The sequence below is a fragment of the Sinocyclocheilus anshuiensis genome, unplaced genomic scaffold (assembly GCF_001515605.1).
Source record: "Sinocyclocheilus anshuiensis isolate Anshui unplaced genomic scaffold, SAMN03320099.WGS_v1.1 scaffold68, whole genome shotgun sequence".
Lineage (NCBI taxonomy): Eukaryota > Metazoa > Chordata > Actinopteri > Cypriniformes > Cyprinidae > Sinocyclocheilus > Sinocyclocheilus anshuiensis.
This window is the reverse complement of record NW_015555741.1, coordinates 2024398-2034029: the sequence shown is the minus strand read 5'-3', so window position 1 is coordinate 2034029 and position 9632 is coordinate 2024398. Positions and strand designations below refer to the sequence as shown.

Sequence of the window (9632 nt, the reverse complement as noted above, 5' to 3'; positions counted from 1 at the left end):
GTAAAGCCGGTTCTGTAATCAGCGGTAAATCTCCATCACCTGCGTGCTTTCACATTGAGCAGCATTAACTACACAGAGCCGTTGTTCACTGACGAGCTGCGCTAAACCACGTTCATATTCGCGCGATTTTTTGCGCTGCTCATCAGTGAACAACGGCTCTGTGTAGTTAATGCTGCTCAATGTGAAAGCACGCAGGTGATGGAGATTTACCGCTGATTACAGAACCGGCTTTACTGATAAGATGCGCGTTAAATATCGCATGCGATTAATCGTGCAGCCCTAATTCTAAATCATAAAAATCTTAAAGACATTTTCTGAACATCTAGGAAATGTCCAAACAATCTAAAAAATGCATCATGCAGACATCAAAGATGTCTCCGTGATGTATGTGTGCTATCACCTAGGCTGAATTTACTTGATCAAAAATACTGGAAAAAAAAACCCGTAATATTATTTCAATTTAAAATAGGCCTAACTGTTTTCTATTTGAATTTGTTTTAAAATGTAATTTATTTCTGTGATGCAAAGCTGAATTGTCAGCATCATGATCCTCTAGAAATCATTATAATAGGATGATTTGGTGCGGAAGAAACATTTCTTATAATCATTAATGTTGAAGTTGCTTCATATTTTTGTGGAAACCATGATACTTTTTTTTTTTCAGAATTCCTTGATTAGGAAGTTTTGAACTAATTGCATTTATTTGAAATAGAAATATTTCATAACATTATAAATGTCTTTACTATCACTTTAAAATAATTAAATGCATTCTTCAACAATATTCATAATATTGTTTTCTTAAAACCCTTCAAAATATAATTAATAATATTAATATTAATAGAACACATTCCAATCAAACTACATTATACATAGTGTCAGTGGTGTTCATTTGGGAAGAAAGACCATCCATATAAATTCTTATGAGATTTTCTGGATTAATCTTTTAGGCAAATAAATCATCAGTTGTAAAACACCAATATGAAGTCCATATTAATACACAGACCAATGATGCACGGAGTTTGTGCTTGTTTTCATTCAAACTTGTGCTCAGACACCTGTTGTTAGCAGCAGTTACAGGCAGTTAACCTCAAGATGAGCTAGTCAACCTTCACAAACACTGAACCTCTTCCACTGTCACTGGGCCATTTGCTTTAATATCTCAAATAAAAGTTAGCAGCACCACACAGCTCTTAGTTTTCGGAGTGCATTGACCAAAAGGTAAGAACTATACATGTTATTAAGCTCAATATCCTAAGACTATGAATGAAATATATAGAAATGTATGTGAAATTCTTGTGCTTTATAGAAAATAAACACCTAGGTAATTACGATTATCCTAATATAATTATTATAACTATAAAGTGATTTAAAAGCTTCTTATCTTTATCTTTAGGCTATTTTTATAGTGTAGCACTAACGTTAGTGATGACAGCCAGAGCTTAGCCTACTTGTCTAACAAGATTTTTCTTGCGAAATTGATTATATAAAGACATTAAAATGAATCTAAAAAGTGTAAAACTGAGAAACGCTGATAACTGTTAAGAAGAAAATAAGAGAATAACAGCGTTCAGAGTTGAAAGAAACATCTCAGACGTACCGTTTAAACGTAGAACGAGAAACGCCAGTTTCGCACTGGATGCTGGGTAATGTAGTTTTATTGCAAGCTGAACGGGATTCTCTAAGGGAAGCGGGAATAAGGAAAACTACAACCGATTTCCTGTGGGAACGTTTCTAGGTTATCAGGGAAACAAGGAAAGGGATATATGGTTCCGCATTTTTTTCTTCATTACTTTGATTAATTATGATAATAATAATAAAAAATCTTATCATATTACTCTTAATATGATGCTAGTCTTAATTCAGTCAAGCTATGCAATTTACAGTGAATTTCTTGACAAAATGTTTATATTCTACAACCACTAAAATGAATAATAATTAATGTTTGTTTTTCATTTATATTTTACACAGTTCTCTGCAAAAAGATGACCTTACAGCCTCTGACTGCTGTGAACTGTGCTGGCCTTCTGCAACCAGGCTTCTCCTTATTAGAGCTGGAGGATGACGTTTACCTCTTTGGTCAAAAGGGCTGGCCAAAACGCTCATGTCCAACTGGAATATTTGGTGTACGCATAAAAAATGGAGAGCTTAAGCTGCGTGCCATTTCATTTTCAAACAACTCTTGTTATCTCCCTCCCCTCCGATGTCCTGCGATAGCTCATTTTGAGCCTCATGATGGCAGTCCTGAGTGTTACCTCATTCATGGTGGCCGAACGCCCAACAATGAGCTGTCCTCAAGTCTCTACATGTTAAGTGTAGACAGCAGAGGATGTAATCGCAAAGTCACATTGTGCTGTCAAGAAAAAGAGCTGGTTGGAGATGTTCCTAGCGCTCGATACGGCCACACCCTCAGCGTGATCCTTAGCCGAGGGAAGACCGCCTGCGTTTTGTTTGGCGGCAGGTCCTACATGCCCCCCACCGAAAGGACCACGGAAAACTGGAACAGCGTGGTGGACTGTCCACCACAAGTCTTTCTTATTGACCTAGAGTTTGGTTGCTGTACGGCCCACACCCTCCCCGAGCTCACGGACGGCCAGTCGTTTCATGTAGCTCTTGCAAGAGAGGACTGTGTCTACTTCCTTGGCGGTCACATTCTCAACTCTGATTGCCGACCACCTCGTTTGATCCGCCTACGTGTGGAGCTTCTCTTAGGAAGCCCTGTCCTCACCTGTACTGTTCTTCATGAAGGTCTCACCATTACCAGTGCCATAGTTGCTCCTGTTGGCTATCATGAGTATATAGTTTTGGGTGGCTACCAATCTGAGACTCAGAAGCGCATGGAGTGCACATACATTGGCCTGGATGATGTCGGAGTCCACATGGAGCCTCGTGAACCTCCTCAGTGGACCAGTGAGGTAACCCACAGCCGTACTTGGTTTGGTGGCAGCCTGTGCAAAGGAAGTGCCTTGATTGCAATCCCCTCTGAAGGAAACCCAGCTCCACCAGATGCTTACCATTTCTATCAGGTGAGCTTCCAGAAGGAACAAAATGGAGAAACATCAACGCAGGGATGCAGCCAGGAGTCCACTGATTTTGAGGACTCTGCACCTTTGGAAGACTCTGAGGAGCTGTACTTTGGCAGAGAACCTCATGAGCTGGAGTATAGCAGTGATGGAGACACCTACAATGAGGAAGACGAGGAGGATGAATCTCAGACAGGCTATTGGATCAAGTGCTGTCTAGCCTGCCAGGTGGACCCCAACACCTGGGAGCCCTACTACTCTACTGAACTCACCAGACCTGCCATGATCTTCTGCTCCAGAGGTGAAGGTGGACACTGGGTCCATGCCCAGTGCATGGAGCTCCCTGAAAGCCTTTTGCTTCACCTTTCTCAAGACAACAGCAAGTACTTCTGCTTGGATCACAGAGGCCTGCCCAAACAGGAGATGACTCCACCACGCCAGATGATGCCAGTGAAGAGAGTCCCAATGAAAATGACCCATCGCAAGGCTCCAGTTTCAATGAAAATGACCCCAGCTAAGAAGAGCTTTCTGCGGAGACTTTTTGACTGAAATGTCGTTGTTCTGTTCTGTTATATATCATAACTATGTGTTTTAATTGTTTTATATTAACGGAAAATTGGATGTTTTTTTTTTTCATAGAAATAACAGAAATGTATTATTAATTGAATGAATATGCTTACTGCAGTATTAAGAAACTACAAGCATTTTTTACAAGTCTTTTTTATTATTGTTAAATTGATGATTTATTTCTTCTTTAAAATGTGGGGGAAAGCTTGTTTTTTTCTGCTTAAATAAAGAGAAATCATTTTCATGGAAAATATTATAACTGTTTTTATGCTTAGAATTTATATATATATATATATATATATATATATATATACATACACACACATTATATTGTTATATAACATATTACAAAAAAAAATAAATAAACAAATAAAATAAAATAGGACAAAAAGTTCTCGATTGGATTTTTGAATTATTTATTTTTATTATTTCCCAAAAGGAAAATAAGTCAAATGTAATTTATTTCAAAACATTTATACTCAATCTTTAAAAAAAAAACAAAGTATGAATTCATGGATTACAACAATCACTGTAATGCTCTTGCAAAATGAAAGAAAAAATAATGATGGGTCAAGTACTTTACCAGTGCCTTTGTGCAAGTCTACAAAAAAATTTTTTTTTTTTTTACAATAATAAACTGTGCAATGCAGGCTTTTATTTCAAATAAAACATAACATAAAGCAATTTAAACACTTTAATTTGTCACTTGGGATTACATGACAAATTAGCATTTGAAATTGTTGTATAATGTATCAAAGAAAGCAAAAAATCTAATAAATCAAGACACAAAGAAACCAGTAAAATCAATTCACAAAGAAACCAATCAGCTGAAAAAGAAAATAAAATACATGTGTAAAGTAAATCACCAAAATCCTCTCAGTTTAAGAGAGCACAATAAACACAATGATACTATTAAACAAAATAAGAGAAACATGATTAATACATTGAGGTACAAGTTTAAGTGAATAGCCCACACATCTCTAAACTGTAACACATACAATAGCAATAAAGAAATTCTAACAATAGTCAATAGGTGCTATGGTGTAAAACACATGCTAATTTCTTCCAGAATATTTGAAAAAGTGTTTTTTTTTTTTGTGAGCGGCGTGGTGCAAATGTCCTGTGGTACCTGTAAGATTGAAGACTGAGGTAGGTTATGGGGTAAATGTATGTAAATGTGCAAATGCTGTAGCATAGTGTCTATGGGTGTTCATAGTCATTTGTGGACCAGCTGAAAACCATCAAAATACTGCACTGCTAAAATAACCCCTTTTTCTTTAGACCTTCTGCAAAGAAGACAATTTGTGTTTCCTAATTTCATTTTGTCTTTGTCCTGTGTGATGTATTAATATAGCCATCGTAAATGTGGGGCTCCTTTAACACAATTTCAGTGACTTACAACTCCCTCATACGTTTTCATAAATAACCCTTCTGTATGAATTCGTGAAGGTGTCACAACCTGGCAATACAATAAAATCCCACATATTTCACAAGCAGCAAGAGATAAAACACAGACGATTTGCCTCTAAAAGCTGGGCAGAAAAAAGACTGCCCATACAATTTTATCTCTGCCATAAAACAATTTAGCTCACGTTTATGCACTGGCTTCAAAAAAAATAATGAAGTGAATAATAAAGCCATTACACGTGATATTAAATCTCATCTCAAGAAATAAAATCAATTACTTAATATTTTCATTAGCAAGAAAAATGGTCCATTAAAGAAAGTCAATCAAAGAAAAGCTCAAAAATCTGGGACTTCAAGAGGCATGTCAACTTCATCTGGGATCTCTTCTGGGTTGAATGTGGCCTGCATTGCTTTTGCTGAATTCTTGTGAGCCTCCATAAACTTCTGAAGATACTTGGAGGTGTACAGCCAATGGTGTTTAAGTATATCTTCAAGTTCAAACATTTTGGACTGCCTTGCATTCATCTTCCGAAAACGTCTGAACAGTTTGTTCCCAGACTCATTGCCTTCACTGGCCCATGCTCCAATAGACCCGTCTCTCTCAACAATCTCAGGAACATGGGCCAGAGTCTTATGGAGGTAGTTGGTGATTTTTCCATCATAGCGGTACTTAAATGTGTTGGAAAGCAGATCAGCAAATTGCTGAGAGTTGTAGCTGTATTGACAGAGTTGGTCAGGGCAGTCTCGGGAGGGACAGTTGGAACGCCACACAGGCTTCATCTGGAGGTAGAGGTCCATCAGTTTTCGTAGTGCCTCACGCCGTTCCTCAGAAGGAACCAGCTCACAGACCACCTCCACAGCTTCACGTGTCATCAGCCGACGAGCATAGTTTCCATTCATCCTCATCACAGGCTTGAGTTTCAGCTTCTTTCTTAGCTGTTTGTCCAGGGTTGACCGCCAACGACGGCGTTCCTCTCGGCTCGGACTGCTCTTCTGGTAGACTTCGCCAATCTCATCCTGAAAGATCTTGTAGAATTCAGTAGCATTGCCAATGTCGCAGTGCAGGGCATCTAGAGTAGGCTGGGTCTCCATGAAAGGCTTGGCAGAAACACCTTTGACCCGGTCACGGAGCTCATCAGCAGACTCTGAGAAAGGATTTGTCCTCCAGATCTCGTAGCGCTCAAGATTTTCATTGTGGTTACGTGTGATGGAATGTAGCACCATGTTCTGAGACGCTTCAGCTCGGGTTGAGTCGCAGAGTGTGCATATATAAGTGGAGCCTGATGCTTCTAGGCCTTCCATTTCACGAACCATCTTCTCATCATAGCCTGTGCCCCGGAAGAAGAACCTAAAGGATCGTAGCAGACCACCAACCGATAAAATAAGCCGACTTTCCGTCATGGCTTTCCGCTCTGCTACCACAGGTCCCAAGATGGCCGTCAGGGTCTCATGGTTGGACTCATCCACAAACATGAGGCACATAGGTCTGCAGGAGAGCTCAGAGTTTGGCTTTTGTTCCTGAAAGATGGTGATGCCATCATCTTCACCCTCAACTCGGATGGAGATGGACATGATTGTGAAGGAAAACCTCACTACCTTCTCAGGAACCGCTGGACCAGATCCATGTTTCTCGTTGACATCTCCCATACCATCACATGATTCTTTCACCACAACGGTAAAACCGGAGGTGCATATGCTGTCATCCAGCTCCCTCTCTCTCAGTCCTTCAATTATGTCCTCCTCCAAATCTTTTAATGCAGAAACCAGTGCCACATCGTAACGGAATCTTCTGGAGATAGTGTCCGCAGGGACATCGTCAACAGAGGTTGTCCAACCAGAGAGGCCATCAATGATCCCCACATCCCAGGAGTTGGAAACATTTTTTAAAGCTGGCTGCCACTCAAACTGGTGGAACCCAGGAAGAAGCTCTTTCTCAGCATTACGTAGAGTGTGCAGGGGCTGGAATATCTGGCGACCACTAGTGGCCTTTACAGTGCGGTACATCTTGTGGTACTGACTGCAGCTGAGGAAGGTGTTTACCCTTATAGCCAAACACACTGCAGGATGCAGCCCAAATCCCCTGCCTGAAAGAGAATACAGAGGGAAAACAAAACTGTGTGAGATAGAATCAGAAGTTTGAATTCATATAACTGTTTATCCAGAATAAACTCAAAAAATGTGAGCCTGAATGTGATTATGTGCCTATGTGTGTTTGTGGACTGATTTCAGAGCACTATCAAATGAGCGCTAGCATATCTGGAATTCTGATTGTAATTGCAGCATGTAATATGTCCTAATTGTTCTAGATTAGCAAGATTATTAATGCTTAAGTTAGATGAGAGGTGACTCAGCTGGGCTGGAAATACTGATCTATTGGCTGATGATGAAAACAGGCACCAGCTGGGCCCTGTTCCCCTGGGGCCGAAGACAGTATCTATGTCATTTGCAGATACAAGGGCTACTGATGTTGTTTTCATCCTAACAAGCTCTTTACAAGAATTGTTATTGTGTATTGAGTCTCACATGTGCACGTACACACACACACATATTCAGTAAAGTGGTGATTATTCTATTTAAATTGACAGTGAGGAATGTAAAAAAATAATTCATTCATTTTTGTTGTGTAGATAACCTTGTGGACGTGTTCAATTCATTTTGTGCATCTATTGCAGGTAGCAAATGTGAACATAATTGTGTAAAATTACATGTTAAAGCTGTTGTTCTATGAAAAATGAGTACTATTATCTGCAGTCAGGCAGTGAAAATTAGACTAGTTCATTCTAGAAAACCAATCATTATGCCATATATTAGATTGTAAAAATGTTATATATTCTTATTCTCGGTGGCTCCCAAGCTTATGTGAGTAAGTCAATAATGCATTATCTGTTCATTCTAGTTGTATTTGTCTGACAACGACTGCTTTGACAGTCACATATTGTGGGTGATATGTTTCTTGGCAGTACCTTGCATCATAGCTTCCAGTTCATCTGCTTGTTTGTGTTCATTCCCAGCTCTCAACGCCAGAAGGAGTCAAACAGACTGACTTCACATCCCCTCCTTCTTCCTTTTCAGCAAAAACCTTCACCTGGTTCTTCAAGTCTCTCAGCCTGTGCTTTTGAGCCCGACGGGTCAGTGACAAAAGGTGCTGTCGAGGACGGCCACCTTTGTTGACCGGCAAGTAACCATCGATATTCTGGTCTGAAGGTGTTTGATCTTCTTGAGACTCTTTTTCATGGTAGTGGTTGAGGCAGTGTTCCCTAAAGGAGTCCAATCGGACCCAGTCGCTGCATCCTTCTCTGGGGCAGAGCAGAGGGAGCGAGTTGAGGGTGGCAAGGAAGAATTTGGCTGGCCTGGTCAGGTGGGATGGATTTAGATGTTGGTTACAGGTGGGACAGTTTGGGCCCAAAGCACGACTGTATCTTAGGATGCAGACCCGACAGAACAGGTGTCTACACTGTGACTGGACAGGGTCAGAAAGCAGATGATCACATACTTGGCAAGTAACAGCACGTATGAAGTCCGCTGGGACTTCGGTGGGGATGAGCTTAGTGCTCAGATGGTCCCTCTGGCATTGTGTGATATTCTTTACCCACTGTCCTCTCTGAACTGATAGTTTTAACCATTCTTTCACACCTGATCCCGCAGTATTCTCTGTGGTCTTTCTCCACACTCTATTGGCCCCTGAGAATTCTGAGGAGTCCCTTTTGATTCTCTTTGGAAGGCTGTGTGCACTTTTAAGTGGTTTAGCCCGCTTCCTTCCTATTCGCTGAAAAGAGCTCTTCTTAGGGAAGCAGAGGTCGCAGTTGGAGGTGTGGGGCTTCCAGTCTGGGATCTGGGTCCTAGTGAAAGAACAGAAACCTCCTCCCCTCATGGCAGCAGTCCAGCATCTTCGACAAAACAAAGATGGATGCACCGTCTCCATGTCGGTTGTCACATCCACCTTGAAGACCTTCAAGATCACTTCCGGCCAGGTCAGAAACTTGCAGCCCATCCTACGCAAGGCACACCGACTGGACTCTTCCAAGTCTCCCTGGACTTCATGTGAAGGACCTTTAGCCTTCCGTATTGAAAGGCCACAAAGGCGACACAGGCATCTGCAAAGGACACAAGTAAATTAATCTTGTCATGTTCCAAATGTGCACAAGTTAAAACAACATTCAGAATTCACACAATTGACTCAATATTATTATTAGACTCACTTGAGAAGATTCATATGTGTATCAATTTCCTGCAGCTTAAGGTCCACTCTCCCTCGAGCACTCTCCATGTTTTCCTTACTCTTCCCTCCAAAACAGAGCTTCATAACACTACCTGGAGAGCCTGCCACCTCCATTGCTACCTCAGGCTGGTTTTCCTTCTCCACCGGTGTTTCATTAGGCAGAGGGGCCTTCTCCATGGACCTGACCCGAAAGAGCTTAAACTTCCATTCCGAAAACTTAGGATGTGACAGTTCGTCAGGCATGGAGGCTCTGGGAGCATCTTCAGAACTCCACCTCCCTTTCTCCATGGCGTCAGCTTAGTCTCAGCTGCTTTCAAGAATGAGAAAAGAAAGTGAAAAGGAATACGATTAATTATTTATGAATCAAGAGTTTATGAGACTATGATATTAGCTTGGCTGCCAAGGAATATTCTTAGGTG

At 40.8% G+C, this 9632-nt stretch overlaps 3 protein-coding genes across 5 annotated transcripts in view; 1 reads left to right on the top strand and 2 right to left on the bottom strand.

Annotated features, from left to right (window-relative positions):
• iftap (intraflagellar transport associated protein) overlaps positions 1 to 1653 on the bottom strand; it is a 15917-nt gene extending 14264 nt beyond the window's left edge. For all 3 annotated transcript variants that reach the window (XM_016466760.1, XM_016466759.1, XM_016466761.1), the window contains exon 1: positions 1598 to 1653. The gene's annotated coding sequence lies outside the window, so the exon portion shown is untranslated. The remainder of the gene's footprint in view (positions 1 to 1597) is intronic.
• Positions 1062 to 3578, top strand: LOC107673237 (V(D)J recombination-activating protein 2-like). Its single transcript, XM_016466752.1, has 2 exons — positions 1062 to 1218; positions 1969 to 3578. Exon 2 carries the CDS (start codon positions 1983 to 1985, stop codon positions 3567 to 3569), a length of 1587 nt encoding a protein of 528 aa, XP_016322238.1. The 5' UTR covers positions 1062 to 1218; positions 1969 to 1982; the 3' UTR covers positions 3570 to 3578.
• A 1752-nt stretch (positions 3579 to 5330) lies between these two features.
• On the bottom strand, positions 5331 to 9501 carry LOC107673232 (V(D)J recombination-activating protein 1-like). Its single transcript, XM_016466748.1, is given in 4 exon segments — positions 5331 to 7078; positions 7958 to 8022; positions 8024 to 9088; positions 9194 to 9501. Coding segments are annotated over 4 exon segments (3186 nt in total).
• Between the last annotated feature and the right edge of the window lie 131 nt (positions 9502 to 9632).